Source organism: Littorina saxatilis, linkage group LG14 (genome assembly GCF_037325665.1).
Source record: "Littorina saxatilis isolate snail1 linkage group LG14, US_GU_Lsax_2.0, whole genome shotgun sequence".
Taxonomy (NCBI): Eukaryota; Metazoa; Mollusca; class Gastropoda; order Littorinimorpha; family Littorinidae; genus Littorina; species Littorina saxatilis.
Window position 1 is genome coordinate 36,735,160 of NC_090258.1, and position 20,677 is coordinate 36,755,836.

The 20,677-nt window shown below is 42.0% G+C and overlaps 3 protein-coding genes across 8 annotated transcripts in view; 1 reads left to right on the forward strand and 2 right to left on the reverse strand.

Moving 5' to 3' along the window:
- The window catches only part of LOC138947693 (uncharacterized), a 44,586-nt gene extending 42,577 nt beyond the window's left edge, over positions 1-2,009 (reverse strand). For both annotated transcript variants that reach the window (XM_070319223.1, XM_070319222.1), the window contains exon 1: positions 1,940-2,009. The gene's annotated coding sequence lies outside the window, so the exon portion shown is untranslated. The remainder of the gene's footprint in view (positions 1-1,939) is intronic.
- Positions 2,010-3,565: 1,556 nt separating this feature from the next.
- LOC138947679 (protein NCBP2AS2 homolog) lies at positions 3,566-8,109 on the forward strand. The gene is made up of 4 exons (XM_070319207.1): positions 3,566-3,694; positions 5,031-5,064; positions 6,247-6,319; positions 7,300-8,109. Exons 1-4 carry the CDS (start codon positions 3,672-3,674, stop codon positions 7,461-7,463), a joined length of 294 nt encoding a protein of 97 aa, XP_070175308.1. The 5' UTR covers positions 3,566-3,671; the 3' UTR covers positions 7,464-8,109.
- A 2,781-nt stretch (positions 8,110-10,890) lies between these two features.
- Positions 10,891-20,677, reverse strand: part of LOC138947680 (V-type proton ATPase 116 kDa subunit a 1-like) — a 54,057-nt gene continuing 44,270 nt past the window's right edge. For all 5 annotated transcript variants that reach the window (XM_070319211.1, XM_070319209.1, XM_070319212.1 and 2 more), the window contains 2 exons: positions 13,735-13,844; positions 10,891-13,233 (listed from right to left, as the gene is read on the reverse strand). In XM_070319211.1, the coding sequence (XP_070175312.1) occupies positions 13,751-13,844 (94 nt within the window). In that variant the 3' untranslated portion in view covers positions 10,891-13,233; positions 13,735-13,750. The remainder of the gene's footprint in view (positions 13,234-13,734; positions 13,845-20,677) is intronic.

Sequence of the window (20,677 nt, forward strand, 5' to 3'; positions counted from 1 at the left end):
GTCCAAATCAATTTAAAAACTTTCATCTTATTCCTTGTCGGTTCCTGATTCCAAAAACATATAGATATGATATGTTTGGATTAAAAACACGCTCAGAAAGTTAAAACAAAGAGAGGTACAGAAAAGCGTGCTATCCTTCTTAGCGCAACTACTACCCCGCTCTTCTTGTCAATTTCACTGCCTTTGCCATGAGCGGTGGACTGACGATGCTACGAGTATACGGTCTTGCTGAAAAATGGCATTGCGTTCAGTTTCATTCTGTGAGTTCGACAGCTACTTGACTAAATATTGTATTTTCGCCTTACGCGACTTGTTCATGATTTCAAATGTGTCACCCCTACTCACTCTCACTGGACCACCATTTCTGAGAATGACCCATATATATGATGTCGGGAGCAGATATCAGTGAAGATAAACCAGTTGATCATGCTGTTTAAAATCAAGGATAAGCATACCTGTCAAGTCCTACGCATTCTGCGTAATTCTTACGGTTTTTCTGTGTTTTTTGGGTCCTACGTCGTATACCTCAAACCATACGCATTTTCAGCTTTTTTTGTTGTTTTGTTTTGTTTTTTTTGTTGCTGGCATGGACTGCCATTCATTCATTTCTGAGGAGGAGCTTGCACCAGCCACACAACAGAAGTTCTGGCATGATGGGCGCCAGTTCTACGTGGCCTGTGTGAGGAAAATGTTGAATAAATTTCCATTTGGCAGTGAAACCCTGCAACACCTTCAAGTGCTGGATCACAGTCTGGGAGCTGACACACTGACTGCCTTCTTGCAGGTCAAAATTAACTCTGATGCATGCTGCCATGATTTTATTTTTAAGGTGACTGGCAGCATGATTGACAAAGCAAAGATTTGCACAGATGAATACAACAAAGAACACAAGTGACAAGTGACAAGTGAGAAAAAAAATGAACGAACAAGAGTGCAGTGTAAATGTATTACATGGAGTGGTAAATAAAGAGCAGTTTGTGTAGAAAGGAATTGATGTGTTTTACTTTTAGTTTGCAAAAAACAATCTGATTGGTTTAGTGTGTATGCGTGAGAAGTTGAATTTGTGCGTTTAACCACATCCTGATCCACGCATTAACTATGGTTTTTGATCCCCAACTATGGTTTCTTATGCCATTTACTATGGTCAGAGGCCAAAAGTACTTGACAGGTATGGATAAGCCACAATTTGTTTATAAAATAGCTAAAATTTGTTAGCTTCAGGGGGGCTTTGCCCCCCAGACCCCCCAACGGGACCCTGGACCCCAGGTTGCAACCCCCCCCCCCCCCCACCCCATCTGGCTTTAACTGGTCTGCCCCTGTAATCTGTGTTCCCAAGACAATGATTGTATGTATTGATGTTCCCCTCTTGAGACAGTTGAGTCTTGTGCTTCAATGTTTCGGTGACTTTGGATGAGCCAAAATAATAGCCGAACATTTTCCAAGATGTCCTGTATCTTTCTGACAGTTTCGGCCAAATGTCCCAACATGAAAATGTCTAGCAACAACCCCGCTTTACAATTAGTGAATTACACTACACAGTACACTGTAGATCTCACACACTTCAGTCTCTACCTCGGCCTATCACCTGCCAAAAAAGGCAAAACCGTGGTTACGTCCAAAAAGACGGAGATGGAAGAGGAAAAAGAAGATGACGAATCCTCCATCACAATGCTAACAAGGAAACAAGCGTTTGCCAGAATTCAGTCATATTATTTGTAACAATTTTCCTTTTTCCTGCACGTCTGCAACTGCAAGCTGTACAAAGCAGGCCGTGATGATCCGACATGGTTCTCCGGTGAAGATTAACATATTCGCAACTTCCAAGTCAGCAGGTAAATAAACCCTCTCTGGTCCCTGCTTGCTGCAAGTATGTTGGTATAATAGATGTATGCGTAATCGCAAAGACAGATGAATAAAAATCAACACAAAAGGAACGTACCAAAAATTCGCAACCTGAAAGTCACATTCGCCATTTCGCTAAGTCGACGCCATTTGCTGACAACAGGAACAGACGCATGAACGGATTTCGATTGGTCAAAACTACTTGACAAAGCGTACCGTATATTTTGCGTCCTCCGATGTCAATGCCAATGGGATTACATCAACACGTCTACGTGTATATTTCTGCACGTGCTGATTTGTTTCTCTCCTTATTTGGTTTTGTTTGATTTGGTTTTGCGCTATATCTTTATCTCTCTCTCTCTCTTTTGGAAAACTGGATGATAGATTCATATCTTTGAATGTAACAAATGCGCAGCTCTTATAGACCCAAATAAAAACTTTTAAAAAACCTTTAATAATAAATACTGTACTCACGTAGACGATGAAGTTACAATTCCCTACAGTTTTGACCCTCGGGACTTTTTCATGTATTGTCCCTTTGTTTTGGTATCAATGTGACATCTCGTCTTCTTTCTGTTCTATTGTCTGTCGATCTTCTTCTTTTCAGTTTTGTTTTATATCTATACCTGGAGATCGAGACCCTTGGGTCCAAACGGTTTAGAATTGTAACTTCATCGTATTGGTTAATACATGAGTACAGTTGGGTTTTTTGTTTGTTTTTTGTTGTTTGTTTGTTTGTCAGTTTTGTTTTTTGTTGGGGGGGGGGGGGGGGGTGTTCTTGCTCTTGCACGAAGTCACCATTGTTCGTCCACTGTGTAATGACATTCAACAGGTATTAATACATACAGTAACTGTAGACATCTACACGTACCGTACCTAGACTCGGTTTTTAAACTACCCACAAAGCTAACGTTGCTCAGTCTTGCAAATTAAGGACTTTCGTGTGTTGTAGATGTGAACACGTAACTAATAAGACTATCCTAAAATTAGCCTTGTTTACTGACAATGTTACATGTAATATGATCCACTTATGCCAGGTACAAAACGGTAACAATGAACACTGGATTGACATTAACAATTGGCTTGACATAAACAAATATAAACTGGACATTTCTCAGCAAGTAAATATGGAATAATAAAAGGAAGAGAAAAAATATCAAATGAAGAAACTGTTCAGTTTCAACTTCTTCTTTTCCAGGGCCGGACTACCGGGGGGGGGGGGGGGGGGGGGGTTATGGGGGTTGCGCAAACCCCCCCCCCCCCCCCCAGCCTAAACATGTACCTCACTTATTTAAAACATTTTTTATTATTGTTTATTTTATGCCGTTTCATTCAAGGAGCGACCATTTTCCTATCTCAGAATATGACCTACCCATCAGCTTCAGGGGGCTTCGCCCCCTGACCTCCACTAGGGGCTCTGCCCCTTGACCACCACTGGAAACCCCCCCCCCCCCCCCCCCCCTCTTAGCCTAGTCCGGCCCTGTTTTCTGTTTCTTTAATTCTTCCATATTTGTTTGCTGAAGGTTTGGCTGCATGTTTACTATTTGAAGTTGACTAGTTAATAAAGAAAATAAGATCTATTCTAACACAAAAGAAGAGCACGAAAGGTCGCTAATTTTACAGCCCCAAAAAGTAACATGAGGAAGACTGTGCGGTAGTCTTTATGCATGGCAATTTACGTTAGTACCGCGTGCAACACATTTACCCTAACCAGTATACCGAGTCCATAACTGGTATGAGCTAGTGTTTACAACAGAGAAGGGAAACGGCATGACGATGTTGGACCAGAAAGTAACACGATAACTTCAATAACTCGCTATATTTGCACAATGCCTCTGCGGGTTTTACTGAGGTTAGGAGTCTCGTCCTGTTTTGTTGTTGTTGAAAGTTAGAAGGCATCTTTTGTGTCGACCCAGACTTTGCCAGACTTTCTTTCTCAGTGTATTCTCCAGGTCACAGATGAATGTCATATAATTTACACAACTCCCAAACATTGGTAGGCCATCATATATTTACTGAAGCAATAACATGATATCCAAACGGATTAGAAAAATAAATTTGTAATAGTAAAACAAATTAAAAAAATAAACACCGTTGAGGTAATCCAACATGTAGTAGACTCAATTTGTCGTGTACGTGAAAACTGTTACGAAGACATACATGATACAATGATACATGTATCACATCACATACATGTGAAAGTTCTCTAATCTGTCTCTTCTATTCAAAGTTAGATGCTGAGCATCCCTTTATTTCATAGCATTTAATTTTATCACACAGTGATTTATGATTTCTTATACTATAGTAACCACACATTCTTAGGGCTTGCAGGGACCTATATTTAGACTAATATAGGTAGGTCTATGGGGCTTGGAATAAGTACATTACAATCCTCGACCTGTAAGTGTACAGCAGATACACAGCTGACATGTATAGAGTATGTCTCTGACAGAGGTAGGTGCATGGTCTGCCAATATGATTTTTATGTTGTTGAAACATCAAAGGTAGAATTCCCAATCTCGACCCTGATTTAATCAATCAATCAATCAATCAATGAGGCTTATATCGCGCATATTCCGTGGGTACAGTTCTAGGCGCTCAGCAGTGATGCCGTGTGAGATGAAATTTTATACGGCCAGTAATTGCAGCCATTTCGGCGCATATTTACCTTTCATGGCCTATTATTCCAAGTCACACGGGTATAGGTAGACAATTATTAACAAAGCAATTTTGCCAGGAAAGACCCTTTTGTCAATCGTGGGATCTTTAACGTGCACACCCAATGTAGTGTACACGGGGGGGGAGTTCGGACACCGAAGAGAGTCTGCACACAAAGTTGACTCTGAAATAAATTTCCGCCGAACCTGGGATCGAACTCACGCTGACAGCTGACAGCGGCCAACTGAATACAAATCCAGCGCGCTACCAACTGAGCTATATCCCCGCCCCCTTGGGAAGTTGATCAATTTCCCTCGGTGAGTTAATTGATCTCTCCACCCCCCCCCCCCCCCATTTCTGTGTGTGTGTGTGTGTGTGTGTGTGTGTGTGTGTCTCAATCTCTGATGCAAGAAACGATCTGTCTGTCTCTCTATTTAATTCTTACACTGTGACAACTCAACTGACATGGATGTATCAGAGCAGATGCTGGAGTGGATCACTGGATGTAAAACAAAATCTTTATATTGCAGGTATTTGATGAACAATGAGCAGCTGACGCAGAAGGTGAGTCTATAGATCTGCACATCCTTACTGCAGTGTCGTTAACTTGTCAGTAAATATTTGTATACAAAGCATTGCCTGTATATATATATTTACCTGAATTGACAATTTACAAAGTGCCCTTGATCAGTTGAAGTATAAATGAATACACCAGAGTGCCCAGAGAATGATATATATATATCCTTGAGAGTGTCAAAGTGTATATCATGTGAATTTCATTCTGTTGTTGTTTTATTCTGTCTTTGCTTGGGTACCTGCATAGCTGTATACATGTGTATGTGTGCATCCTTTCATGCATGCTTACGCGTGTGTGTTTGTCTCAATGGCTGTGTAAATGTCTAATGTTGTGCATAGGCGTGATTTACAAACGTATTGTAGCATTACAAAACCAGTTTGCGCACATGCGACATTATTTAACATCTTGCATTCATCATTAAAGGCACAGAACACCTCCCGTAAACCATCACAGATACTGTCAGGCTTTTACACACAGTACAAACACCCTTTCGTTTAAACACTTACCGCTTGAGAACATCATAGGTACCCTACGTAAAGAGCGAGAAATTTTCAAAGAATTAATTTTGCGGATTGTCTGATCAGACAATCGGACGGTGCGTTTTGACGCTAGACCTAACTTTTAAAATCTAAATAATATATTGACAGATTGTTACACAAACATTCTTAAATCATAAAAGAATTCTTTTTTCATCAAGACAAGATCAGTACAATTCGAAGTTTTGAAAGTTTGAACAATTAAAAGCCGGGAAGCAGGGTCACGCAAGGTCGTGGTTCTCATAGCAGATGACGGTTATGCCTATCGCCAGTTCGATCCTCTGAACAGTCAAAAGCCATCGCTAGAGTTCGTGTGAATCGCAGCCGTTTGTTGCGTTTAGATTCAGAGGTACATAATGTGCTATTGCAGATAAGCTTACAGCGAGTCGCATTGAAATCACAAACTGACGACTACATTGTGAAATAAAGGAAAACTCATGGATCACACAGATTCACGATGGCTCTGCAAAAATAAATTCTTTGAACATTTCTCGCTCTTTACGGAGGGCACCTAGGATGTTCTCAAGCGGTGAGTGTTTAAATGAAAGGGTGTTTGTACTGTGTATAAAAGCCTGACAGTATCTGTGATGGTTTACGGGAGGCTTACTGTGCCTTTAATCTCTCTTGTGACAGCTGGCAGAGAGTTACCCTGTGCGACGAGCGGCTCAGCTGACGGCCTATGTGTTTCACCGGGGCAAGGAGTTAGGTATAAATGTACTTGTTGGAATTTGCTGGTTTTTGAATTTGTGTACCACATGTGTCTGCTGTTCCATTCATATTATTCGAATCCTTGGACGGAAACTGGATTCTTTCTGTGAGAAATTCTACTTTATTTTGGTTGAAATGTCAATCAATCAATATGAGGCTTATATCGCGCGTATTCCGTGGGTACAGTTCTAAGCGCAGGGATTTATTTATTTTTTTAAGTTTTATTTTTTATGCAATTTATATCGCGCACATATTCAAGGCGCAATGTAGTATTATAATTATGTTTATTTGTTTCTCTGTGTGTATACATGTGTGTGTGTGTGTGTGTGTGTGTGTGCGTGCGTGCAGAGGGGGGGGGGGGGGGTTCTCCATTTCCGTCTTGAATGAAAAAAAAAATGTGTGTCTAAATGCTTGTCTTCTTTGTTGGTTGACTGGTGCAGTGGAACCTGTCTAAACAACCTCCCAAGGGACCAACCACAAGTGGTCCTTACAGAGGTGGTGGGTATGGAAAGGTGAATGATTTAGGGGGAAACCTCGTCAGAATTCCTTTGGGATGGTCAAAATGGGGAGGTTGTTGTTATCAAGGCTGGTTCCACTGTGACTCTGTACAATCAACATCTGAAGATGCTCCTTTATTCACTCTTTCACACTCTCATTACTGTTTCTCTGTAGATGTGTTGTGTCTTTCTGTTGTTTCATTTGATGAGAGTGCCCCTCTGATGAGAGGACACCTCCCAAGGAGGGCACTTTCTGTAGTCCCTTTGTCAAACTAGGCTTGTGAGTCGAAGATCTGTGACTCTAAAATGTTGTTTGGACTTAAACGTTCCATAAATAATCCCTCCTTGTGTTTCAGTCTAGTGGACTGCGGTTGTTGCTTGTCTCCATAGTTTGTAATCATTATTTCATCTTCAAAACTACTTTTAGTCTTTTCCATCATGGTGCTCATGCCGATGTTGGCGTTGATGTGGCCTTTTTTAGGAGAGGATGGCGTTGAGAAGTTGCGCCAGTCGGACGTGGTGAACCGCGTGCAGCAAGAAGCTCAGCAGTCGGGACAGAGAGCCTCCAAGTTCACCTCCACCTTCAAGCGAGAACTGCAGGAAGGCTTCAAAGACATCAACGACAAGATCAAAAAGGACAGATAGCACTGTATTCACCACTATGGGTTGTACGTGCAAGTGTGGATGATACTTTTCAGTACAGTGGTACCTGTGATGCAAGGAACCTCTGATGAGAGGACACCTTCAAAGGAAGGACACTTTCTCTTGTTCTTTTGTCTGCCAATTTGACCAAAAATATACCTGTTATGAAAGCTGGGCCACCTGCAAGGTAGGGACACCTTTAGCTGGTCCCATAAGCAAGTCCTTGGCATTGCAGATATCGCTGTACCAGAGATATTGGAACTGTTTTGAGGTGAACTGTCAATGAAATGGTTGCATATCATTCTCAATATCTTCTCGAAAATCTTTCGACTTTGTGGAACTGGAATATGTGTGACTGGGTAGTATGTGTTCATATAGTGTATACATGTATGACGAAACGGCTCGCTCTGAAGTCTGATTAGAAAGGAAGCAAGAAAAGCACCAGCAGTGGAACCAAAGCAATGTTTTCAAGAATGGTGGTGTTAAAAGGAATGCATTGAATACATAACAGATTTTATGTTATGAGGGAGATGGAAAACATAATAATACAAGCAGCAGCAAGTTTTTTGTATGCCTGTATATTTAAATATTTATTGAGAACCTGGGGGAAAAGTTTGCAGGGACTTGGTAAATAAACTAAAAATTAATACTATTGTCAGTAATTAATACTATTGTCAGTGTGATGTGCGATGTGTGTGTGCGTTTCTAATTCTACAGTAAAGTAAGCACACATGAAATAATTGGTGGGTTGGTGGATTTGTGTGCATGTGCGTATGTGGGAGTGTATGAGCATACCTTCATGAAATGAGCTTTGAATGGCAAGCTATTGTTGTACCTTACCATACCTCGAACCATGTTAAATGAATGTAGATTTCTGGAATTTTGCCCCAGCCTGCGAATACGTGTATGATGCACACACACAAGCATGCAAGCACACACAAACACACACAGATCGATAGAACTTGCCACACAGATTTATTTCCACAGGGTCAATAATCAGACTTGACCAGTGCACAACATCTCTCACAACATGAGCCTACCAACCTGCTACCTGTGAAGATATCACCTGCTAAAGGTACACACCATTTAGATTGACAATCACTGATGCTACACCAGCGAAGTCCTACAAAAGTAACCTCACACTTTAACAATAAATGCTAGTGATCTTCACCAGAAACCTTAAAGCTGAAGAATACTGATTTAGTCCAATTAACTACAGTTTTATTTTAAAGGACGCGCAGTGGGAGACTTCGGGAGGACACACACACATCCGAGGACACCATCCAGTCAAAGATGGACTCGGGTTGTATGACGTGACCATCTTCATTTAAACTTTAGTTGATTGGACAATATCAGTATTGTTCAGCTGTAAAGGTACAGTCCTCATGTAAGGGAGTCCTTGTACACAATCACATATTCTGTCCAGGCTTTCACATGTGGCAAGAGTCGACTTCCACTTGGACACATACCAACAGTCTACAGCCTTGTGTGCCCACTGGGAATGTTTGGATAAAATGATCTTGCCGATTGACATGGGTGTCATTTTCAAAACTAATTCACACAAAAGTTTCCATTCTTCACACTGAGCAGCCAGGCTGTTGACTTGTGATAATTGTGTTCACACGGAAGAGTGATTCACAGGTGAAAATTTGGACAGATCCGTGGTGGGACCCGATCGCTCACACCATGAGGACTGTATATTATTTACTAGAATTGATTTGAAGGGAGAACATTGAAAGTATACTGAAAGAACCAGCTAGTTACAGTAACAATCATCACAAACTGTTAACGTTGAAGAGAAATTTTAAACGAACAAAATAACATCACAAAGTTTTTTCTCACTAAAAGAACGAAAAACAACCACAGCCATCCTAGAGCTAACCCTCTTTCCCACATCGTACTGGCAGGATCTACATGTCAGACACAGCAGGGGATTTCTTCTTCTGCGTTCCGCGCCATGGTAGATTTCCAGTATCGTTTGCCGGCAAAGTCTGCAGTCTGCCGCAGTGAATCTGCCATTCTCAACAGCTGAATATTGTCGTCGGGTCACACGACACTGGGTCCTAACACGGTAGAGAAGCAATGGTTACGTGGAAGTGCCATGTTCGTGTAAACTTTTCTGTGGTCTTCTTTATGTTCTCCTTCCTTTTTTCTCAGTTTGTTCGGAAAAATGAACATTCACAACGTGTCGTAACCAAAACCCAAATATCCATGAATAATTTGAAGAGGATTTCTTTCTTGTGAATTAAAATGTTGTTGAGCATATATACCCGTGGCATGAGGCCATTTGGTACACGAGAAGGCGACTCTTTAATTCATCCAAATGGGATCACAAATTTCTCCACTAACAATAGCTACACCATCCTTTTTTCTGTCACAATTTAGCGAGGCTCTATCTTTAGGTCAAATAATACGATTGCAGTTGTGGGTTGTGGTGAGTAACATTTTCCAGAGCTGAACAAAAAGAAAATGAAATTAAGCAGGCCAGTGTGGCACCAGTACATGTTTCATCCTTGATTTGTACAACGCACGATATTGGCACCAATACAGTAAACACTCTGTGGGAAAAAATACAGCGAAACTTCCAACAAAAATATACATGGTTAAAACACGGATACAATGGAACCCCCTTTTTAAGACCCCCTTCCCCCTTACCCCCATTTTAAGACCCCCTATCCCCTACCCCCATTTTAAGACCCCCTTTCCCCCTATCCCCATTTTAAGACCCCCTTTCCCCCTTTTAAGACCCCCTTCCCCCCCTACCCCCATTTTAAGACCCCCTTTCCCCCTACCCCCATTTTAAGACCCCTTTTCCCCCTACCCCCTTTTAAGACCCCCTTTCCCCCTACCCCCTTTTAAGACCCCCTTTCCCCCTACCTCCATTTTAAGACCCCCTTTCCCCCTACCCCCATTTTAAGACCCCCTTTCCCCCTATCCCCATTTTAAGACCCCCTTTCCCCCTATCCCCTACCCCCATTTTAAGACCCCCTTTCCCCTACCCCCATTTTAAGACCCCCTATCCCCTACCCCCATTTTAAGACCCCCTTTCCCCTACCCCCATTTTAAGACCCCCTTTCCCCTACCCCCATTTTAAGACCCCCTTTCCCCCTACCCCCATTTTAAGACCCCCTTTCCCCCTACCCCTATTTTAAGACCCCCTTTCCCCCTACCCCCATTTTAAGACCCCCTTTCCCCCTACCCCCATTTTAAGACCCCCTTTCCCCTACCCCCATTTAAGACCCCCTTTCCCCCTATCCCCATTTTAAGACCCCCTATCCCCTACCCCCATTTTAAGACCCCCTATCCCCTACCCCCATTTTAAGACCCCCTTTCCCCTACCCCCATTTTAAGACCCCCTTTCCCCCTACCCCCTTTTTAAGACCCCCTTTCCCCCTACCCCCATTTTAAGACCTTACCTTTTTTTTTTAACTTTTTACATTTTCTGTTCTCAACTTCCATAAATGTAGCTCCATTGTGACACCTCCCTCCCTTTAAAGCCCTGGGTTTTGGCGATTCAGGTTTTAAAGGGGGGTTCCACTGTATCATAAACTCAAACTGACCACACGGTCAAAATCCAAACAAATCAAATAAACAATGTGGAGATATGTTGCCAAACAAACGATGGTGAGCTTGGTGAGTCGAAATCAATCGTGTTCCAAAACACTGTCCAAAATGAAGGGATGCAGGGTCATGTTTTCTTTGAGATGAAAAGTGATGTTGGATTTTTTAATTTGATTCACACTTTTGAAGGTAATGAGTATCGCAGGGAAGTAAGTATAAGGAGTATCGTTGATGGAATGAATTGATTCGGGACACTGTTCTGGAACATGACTATCATATATTTAAACTGTCGAATCAATAAATAAACAAATAAATAATAACAAGACTATGAAGCTCAAATCAATAAATAAAGAGATAAATAAGATCAAGAGTATGAAGCACTAAGCTTCGCAACTTAAGAAACAATTTTCAACTTCTTGCCCCTTCCCCTGCAGTAAGAAAAAACACTTTACAAGATGAATACCTGTACACATGAAGTCATGGACACAGGACATAGGCATGTACAGCCACACAATCTCTATTTATACTGCTGATTAATACCAAATGCTGTCACTTACATCAAGAACAACAGCAATAGAACATACCTGCTTAAACCACCTCTTGCACTAACAGAGTGTGTGTGTGTGTGTGTGTGTGTGTGTGTGTGTGTGTGTGTGTGTGTGTGCGTGCGTGCGTGCAATGTATATTTGTTAAAAACGATACAATTAAACAAAATATAATTTTTCGCTCTTCACAGAAGAAAGGTGAAAACAGTAAAACACAAAAAGTTATTTGAGCTTTAACATACAAGTATGCACATTTCTCTCTTGTAACATACAAGTATGCACAATTCTTCTATCTCAGATTTGGTCAAGTGAACAATTTCAAAGCTTGGCTGCTTGTGTGTGTTTACTGGTTTCAGGGAATTGTAGGACTGCCATGTTGTAACAAGCAATTAAATATGAAGAAGTTAACAATAACGAGATCACACAAACATCAAAACAATCACTCTACAATCCACACCTTATGCCTTTACAGGTGAAAGCTATGTTGCTATCACCACAAGCTATAGATAAGCCCACACAGGGTAAACAGAATAAATCAGTTAAATAGATTATGTAACTCTACACAACAATACTCAAACTTAAAATATTGCACTTACAACAATATACCACATAGCTACAATCATCTAACAGGGAGGGCAAAATCTCATCATTTTAACTCGCAGCCAGGTGAGTAACTTCAAGAAAGTCACTAGCCCGCCAGAAATGTCGCTGGCCCGGTACATACCACAGTTGCTGCATCTGCAGTGAAACTCGATATTACAACCTTTGGCCAGAATTTTCACTGGCCAGCTGGGCGAATTACCATGCGGTTTCTACTAGCCCGGCGGATTTTTTACTCGCCCCTGGCGATCGGGCGAACGATTTGGCCATCCCTGTCTATTCCAAGTTTTCTGTGATACATGTAGCTATACACTGAGCACACCCATGTATAAGGAGATCTAGGTCTAGTGGAGAAATGGCAGTTATAAAACACCGACAACAAAATGTCAATTTAGAGTCATACTTAATCATTTATTCCTTACGTATGTTAATAACTTATACAGGGATGATGCTGTGATAGGTTTTTTTTCTCTCCAGCAAACTTACCGAAATGAACATAAAAATGTTGACATTTTTTCGAAAGTTCTAGGCATTTCTTGGCGTCACCTTTTCTCTACCGAAAAATTCTGTCAAATATTTTTCAGTGATTTGAAATGTGTTTTGTTTTTTGTCAACTACTGACACCAAACGACATCCTCCCCAGCAATCAGTTCTTTACACACCACCAACAAGTGACATCCTACAACATGTAAGATTTTGTCAGATCAGTTGGCTCAACCACACACACCACTATAATTATATCCTTCATTTTCATCCCTTCGCAATCACATGCCACTGCTGTAGACACAGCACAACCATTGCCAATCACGTGTGATATACGCTTAAAATGATGAACCTTTACTAACACCAACTTTCAATGACAAAACGTTTAAATTTCACGAAAACGCTACAAGGATGAAACATGCAAAGTCATGACTGCCCCAAAGGTATTTTTTCAACACACCCATAACAAGTAAAATCTATAACAACGATAACAACCAAGAACACATGAAGATCAAACAATGATTAGGAATTGTAGCAAAGCAGATCTTCTTTTCAAATTCACTTCTTCCATGAGAACTCCATACCTGCACCCAAATAAAAACAAACAAATGCATCAATGAATATAGTAAAAAGCACATGTTGCTTTCCCTATCACAGTCTATCAAGGGAATATTACAAGAACTAAATCAACTAACTGTGTAACTTAAGCCCCAAGTAAATAAAATCAATCTTTCAAACCAACCGTATTCAGTTGATTTGGCTGAAACACTTGTTAAAAAGTCTTAAGTTAAAGTATGGAGTCACAGTAACACACAAAAAAAGAAATATGCAAGTTTAAAAGCTTGTCTTAAATAAATGAGGATTATGTTGAACAACTCATACTTTTCCTTGAGCTTCAAACATCAGAAGACAGTTTCAAAATTAATATGACATGATCCCTGTAATTAAGAAGCAAAAGGATCACTCATGGTACTCTAGTTACATGGGAATATATGTATCACCACATTACAAGCCTTAACAGGTAAACAAAACAAAAAAATTAAAATTAAAAAAAGAAGAATTTTTGTTGTAAAAATGACACTAACCAGAGCGAGTGTATGTTTAGTCGTCAGCGCTGTGGTCCAGAATTTGGTCAAAGCAGAAAGGCTGGAATTTATAGCCTGTGCCGCTGTAGAACTTGGACTGAAACTCCACCCTGTAACACAACATCGACAGCATATCAGCTTTTTTTGTCTTTTTTCTTTTCTTTTGTTGTTGATGTTTGCATGCATGGCATAGACTTTTTCGATCAAAGTTGACAATATGTTGTCATGGTTGGAGCATGTGCTTTGGAACATATAATCAAATACACAGTACAAAAACACAATCTTTTTGTAAGGGGCTTAGAACTATGGTAGGATTTGCGCCATGTAAATACCCTTATCATTATTATTATTAATCAAAACAAGAAGAGCAAACGCTCGATCGAGTCACTTTCGCAGTTCTGAATATTATATGAGGCATCAGATGGACAGGAAGAAATTGCTATTCACAACACAATGAGTCACGTTCACATAAAATTTGAGCCCGGTCACTTTTATAGTTTCCGAGAAAAGCCCAACGTTAAGTTGTGTGTTGCCGAACAGAAAAGGCTAGTTATCTCCCTTGTTTTTCTGATAACGTTCGTAAAAGGCTACAGATGTAAATACTTTGATGTAAAGAATAATCCTACAAAGTTTCAATCACATCCGATGAACTTTGTCAAAGATATAAAATGTCTAATTTTTCCTTTGACGCTGACCTGTGACCTTGAAAAAGGTCAAAGGTCAACGAAACCATCGTTAAAGTGTAGAGGTCATTGGAGGTCACGACTAAACAAAATATGAGCCTGATCGCTTTGATAGTTTCCGAGAAAAGTCCAACGTTAAGGTGGTGTCTACGGCCGGCCGGCCGGCCGGACAGCCGGCCGGCCGGACGGCCGGCCGGACAGACTAACACTGACCGATTACATAGAGTCACATTTTCTCAAGTGACTCAAAAAACAATGGGACATAAACTCTCTAAATATTTACGATGTGTGCAACTCAAGAAAGTGAGAGTCATGTTGAATTAATTTCTTGGTACCTGAGATGAACAAGCAACTTTCTGTCTATAGTGCAAAACAGTCAGAGATCTTCAACTCAAAAGTCTGGACTTTAGATCTCAGGCTTAATGATTTTTGATTTTCGTGTCAAGATTATAACCTTTGTAGATGCTACCCTTCTTGTTTTTGAGTCTTAATTTTTTAATTCTGGCAGAATATCTTTTTCCGATTTCTTCATGATAGTTTGAATTGTAGGATGGGGGTTGGTCTGATGGTTCCTCCCTACTGTGGACCATTAAGGGCAGGTGGGCCAGTGCAAAATTGACCAAATCGTTCAAAACACTGTTTTGGGTATTTTAGCAGATTATGTTTCCATAACATACCTATCATCCATGTGTGTCGGTGTTTTTGTCAAAAGTGTCCTATTTATCTGTCAATAAAGACAAAATGTGAACATGTGTGGCATTGATTGTCTTCTGTAGTCGATATTCCCCCGCCAAAAAATGTCTCATTTCAAAGGCTAGTTACAGCTTTGTCCTCAGCAAAACAGTGCATTCACGACATACGAAACTGCGCAGCAGCTCTTGACCTATAACATGACATCAGTGTTTTGATGAATGTTCCATTCACTCAGCCACTTGTCCGTTGCAAAGGCAGCAATCGTAATCGAACGGAAATGTCCATATTTGGAAGGTACTCGACATCCATTGGTTCGTTTCATAAACCGAAATCGGGAACCAGTTTACTTTGTGAGTGCGCATGCTCAGCTTACGAATTTTGCATACGGAAACTACCGAAGAGACTCTCGGCCATGACGGGAACACCCGAAGTTCACTCGGTTTTACAACATCCTGGTTACACATCAAACGATCGGTGACAACCGAAAGCGAATTTTTCCTTGAGAAACAACCTTTGATACGATAACAACGGCTCGAAATAAGAAAGAGGACAATGTCTTTATTAGTTCGGTTAGCAACAACAAGTAGTTCCGCTGGTACTAGGCCAAAGTTTGGATTCTGTCGGTGTTTCCGATACAGAGGAAAGCTTTGATCTCCACGCAGATCCACAGGTCGCCATTTCCGAACACGCCATGCAGCACACTTTTTACGTCTCGGCACGGGCTTGCTTTGCGCTGAATTTGAGTCAGTTTCTGTGCAGTATCTCCTCGACAAGCAAGTTGAGCATTTGCTACGCAAAAAAACAAAAACAGGAGAAAGTATCCAACATCAGTCAGATTATCGGTAATGTTTGCTGGGCCTGCCATTTCCCGAACGAAACTGGATCAGCAACTGTTTGTATCAATCTGCACTTTCGTAAATTCCGTCACTGTCTTGACGAACTGTGTCATTTTCTTCACCGCGATACACAGTTCAGTGCGAAGAGCTTCTTCAGTAAATCGTTCAGATTCCACGTACGATTTGTTGTCAAAAAACAACTCAAACGAAAGTTTCAAACTCATCATCCTCCATCTTGCTTGTCGAAGCACCAAAGTACTGTATCGATGTAAAAACAAAAGCAGAAATCTTCGAGGAAACTAACAAATCGACGAGATAACGGAAGGAAATAAGTCTCGTTCTGGCTCAAGTAAGTTACCGTTAAAAATACCTTTATTCTCGCATGCAAGATTTATACAAACGAGAATCGGGTCATTGATACACGTTTAGCGCTGGGGCAGTATCCCCATGCTGGTTGACAGAGGGAAAGAAGGGATGGACGCATAAATTCGCTGCTGGCGTGCTAAAGGCTAAGTAGTTTGCAATTCAAATAAACTAAGCTGTTCATTCATAACACAGTTTTGTCCTTGTGTGTCTGTTTCAATAGTGTTTCTGTGGTGTTCAATCTTCAATGTCGTATTTCTTTCGAATACATCACCTCAATTTAACTAATAGGAGTTACCTTACTTACGAGTGCTAGACTGAGAAGCGTCCTATGTTACCAGTACTAGACTGTAAACAAGGTCGCTAACTCTAGATTTCCGTCGGTATACCATTTAGGGGAGTAGTCTCCCTTTGTCGGTAGTACCTCTCTGCGCATGTGCCAATGCCCATAATCCAAAATTTTAATAATAAATTTTCATTTAATTAATATACTTACCCAACTCACATATAGCAATTAACTCTAGTTCAGTGCTGGTAACGCTGTACACGTTCCCCTTGGTAACAAGGGAGACCACCCTAAAAAAGAGTGATCCATCCCATAATATCAGACCGATGTCCGGTCCAACATCCGTATGCGTGCGCATACGCCGCCATTTGTATCATTCGAACGAAGCCCAACTCACTACTTTTTTAGAACCCAATACCACCACAGCGGGGAGGCGGGAGGGTTTAAACGATGTGAGTTGGGTAAGTATATTAATTAAATGAAAATTTATTATTAAAATTTTGGATTAAATTACATATTATTACCCAACTCACATATAGCAGATTGCTACTATAGGTGGCGGGTATATAGCGAAAATTACGATAATAGAACCTGTCCTGCGACTACCACAACCGGTAACGCGGAACTGCCGTCCTGTAACAAGACGCCTCTGAGGTAGAAGTTAATAAAAACCTCCTCAGACCACCAGTAAGCCGACTCCAGTACTTCAGCCAAAAAGGCCCGACCGGAGGACTGCCAAAGAGGAGGCCCATGCCCTTGCCTCAAACGTTCTAGCTATAGAGAAAGGCAAAACTGCCCTAACATCTCCAGACTGTGAATGTCAACAGGTAAACCTCTGTGTGATCAACATGGAGACTCACTTGGTTAAAGTCCCTTTCGCAATATCCTTACACCTGCTGTGTTAAGCGATATCATAAAAGCTTCTGACTTTCTGACCAAATGCCGAGTCCGTGACAGGTACCTTCTGAGCGTCCTCACCGGACAAATAACCACATCAAGCTCCCCAGGAGCAAGAATCCAGTGTAGCAGTCCATCTAGGTAAGGTTGACTACAAAACGTCATACCTCTACCAGAGTAGATAGACCTTCTTCCCTCCATAACTCAGTGTTTAACGTCGTTTTCAACCGTTCAAGGTTAAACCACGACGGAGATGAAAGATAAGGCAAATGCCCTTTGATTCAATGATCTAACAAGATCCGTGAAAGACAGAAAAATACTCGAAACTCGAAAAGTTAAACTGGCTAAACGTGACTCTAAAGGAACCAAACTCATGCTTCAAGAAAAGAAAGTGCAATTGGAAGCTGGTTGCCCCCATTACCGCTTAAATGCCGAGGTTCAATCACGACCGAGATGAAAGATAAGGAAAGTGACCTTTGATTCACTAATCTAACAAGATCCGTGCGAGTCAGAAAAATCTTCGAACCTCGAAAAGTTTAATTGGCTAAACGCGACTCTAAAGGAGCCCAACTCTCACTTCATGAATTGAGAATGCAATACGAAGCTGGTTTTCCCTATTTTCCGCTCAAATGCCAGAAAATTACAAAGAAAACCCACAAGTCATAGATCAGACTTTCTTAAAAGAGCTGTCTTTATTCAAAATAGCCAGCAAGCACGCTTACTCCCACTTCTCACAGAAGCTACTAGAGTAAGCTTAGCCGTTTTCCGTGATAAATCGCCAGGCTAGCCTTGAAAAAAGGGTAAAGCCAAGCTGCACCAAGCCGTAACAACGTGACCGAAAACTCATAAAGTCTTAAAAAAAAAAAGACATGGAAGACAACACGGAAACCCAAAAAGAAAGGTGGATAGCCACCTGCAATAAACAGAAAGAAGAGGAGTTCTTTCCGTAAGAAAAAAGCACTTTGAACCAAGCCAGTCAAAGTGGCAAGTGAACAAAACACAAAAACCCTATAGAGACTCTGAACCAAATCCAGAGTCGAGGCGGAAGCCCCTGAGAATTTCAAGGATACCCCTACAGTAGACATCCGTGTAAACCGAATGTGAGAAAGCAAAGATGCCTTCTTGCCAGCCTTAAGAGGGCTGGGAACCAAGATTGCAAAGACCCGTCTGTGAGACCAAAAGGTCGCCGAACAGATCTAAGAAAGAGCCCTGTGAAAGCGAGGGTATCGAGCCAAAGCTAAAATAGACAACAGCCAGCCTGAAGCTTTTCGTTTGGAAACAAACAAACCGCCAAGGCCTGCCTAACGCTTTCCCTTTTACCATGAGCTTCTCTTAGAAGGAAAAACCCCGCGTGCATAGCAGCGGATTCAAAGAGAAAACTTCCAAACGAGAAAGAGATTAAAGTCATGCCAAAAGAACAAAACTTTGAAGGCAGAGGCTTACTCCTAGGTAAAAGGAGGCAAAGCAACATCCTTTGTATCTGCGTCCTGTAGGACCACAAAGATAGCCATACAGAACGTAACCGCCCAGGCGAGAGAAAATAAAAACAAGTACAAAAGAGCCCATCAAAAAGAAAAGATGAGACAATCTACCCGAGCTAGGAGACCTTGATCTTACAGACAGTTTCTCCTTGCTATCAAAAACCCAATGGATGTTTGCCAAACCCGAGGGCGGTTCCGTAGAACGCAAAAAGAGAACCTAAGTTCTTAGGCTTGGCATTAACCGAAGCCTACAGAAAGCGCTCCGTGAGTGACACGCTACTTGAGCGTGCAACACAAGCCAAAGCACCCTCGCCACAGGTCACACGTTGTCCACCAAGGAAGAGCCAAGTGGTGACAAAGAAGACTCGCTTGTGAAAACTTCCACAAGCACAAAGGATCCCGACGGAGGATCTAAGGGCTAGACACTCAAAGATTCTCCTCGGAAAGCTCAAAACAACTACGAACTGCCGCGAACAGCGACACAAGTGAAGTAAGAGCCTCCCTCCTGTTCAAAAGCATTATCATGAACATCGAAATGATGAGACCCAGTCACCCATCCCGATAAGGCTAAACTTGCCAACATCGGAAAATTTTCGAAAAACAGAAAATTTCAAACGCCAGAATTCCATGACCAGATCTCCATCCACCTGTCCCATGCCAGCTGGAAGACTGGAAGGGGAAGTGGATACAGCCTGTATAACAGCAAAGGAACCGCAGTAACGGAACCGGAAGCTAAAAGCTGAAAAGTGCCGACTACCAACGCAGTGTTAACAGTAGAAGGCTGTCCCATCCTGTAACCGGAAGATGCAGCCGCAAAAGCGGAAGCGAAACCGGCCGTGGATAAGTAAACATGAGAACCAACCGGTTGTATAGAAACACACCGGAAGATTCCATAGAACCTCGACCCATTACAGCTGCGAGCGCCACTGCCCTTGCTAACTTGAAATGGAACCTGAATACGGTGCTAATCGTTAATGCGGAAGCACCTGCATCTGAACAGCCGTCAAGCACAACCGTGCAATCCGGAAGCTGCCTTCCTGTTTGACTCAAATTATCCAACAAGGAACCAGCCTTACTGCTCGCTTCCTGCCCCCCCAGGAGGAAGCGGAAGTCAAAACTACAAGAAATATGCCATCTTCAGGGCAATGAACGACGATTCCCGGCCGCGGAAGTGAACCTACTGTTCCTCCGAACTCCGGAAGTCGTCGAACAAAGGCAGGGGTGGACGAGGCAAAAATATTCCTCAGCCACTCCTTCCTGTCAAGACCTAAATGCCGTTTATCACTGCGCACATCACTGCGCTGGACACCTTGAACGGCAAGCTAAGCTGGGTGACATCCACCACCGTGGACACCTCTCCAAACATCACCTTCCTACTCGGTATCAAAGTTAGGAAGGTGACCCCCAGAGAGACTCGCATGGCCAATCCAAGAATCACCCAGCCCAACAACTTCCTGCCCCCAGGGCGGAAGCTTACGTTGCCCAGCCACGAAAATGCGTGCTACATTCCTCGCGCGAACGTACACCACTTTCACCGGAGAACCCGGCTACACGTGGCCATATGCCAACTCCAGGGCAATGGACAACGATCCCCGAAAGCTGAAGAGAACATCCTGTTCCTCCGAACTTCCAGAACTCGAAACCGGAAAGAGGTGGAGTCAGTTACGCCCTGCTCTCAACCACCCCTTCCGGTCAAAACTTAAA

What these genes read in the sequence shown, in the direction of transcription:
- LOC138947679 (XM_070319207.1), top strand. Translation starts at nt 3,672, where the DNA reads ATGCCTCTGCGGGTTTTACTGAG. An exon ending in ATGAGCAGCTGACGCAGAAG is followed by an intron (nt 5,065 to 6,246) that starts GTGAGTCTATAG and finishes CTCTTGTGACAG; the next exon opens with CTGGCAGAGAGTTACCCTGT. An exon ending in TCACCGGGGCAAGGAGTTAG is followed by an intron (nt 6,320 to 7,299) that starts GTATAAATGTAC and finishes GGCCTTTTTTAG; the next exon opens with GAGAGGATGGCGTTGAGAAG.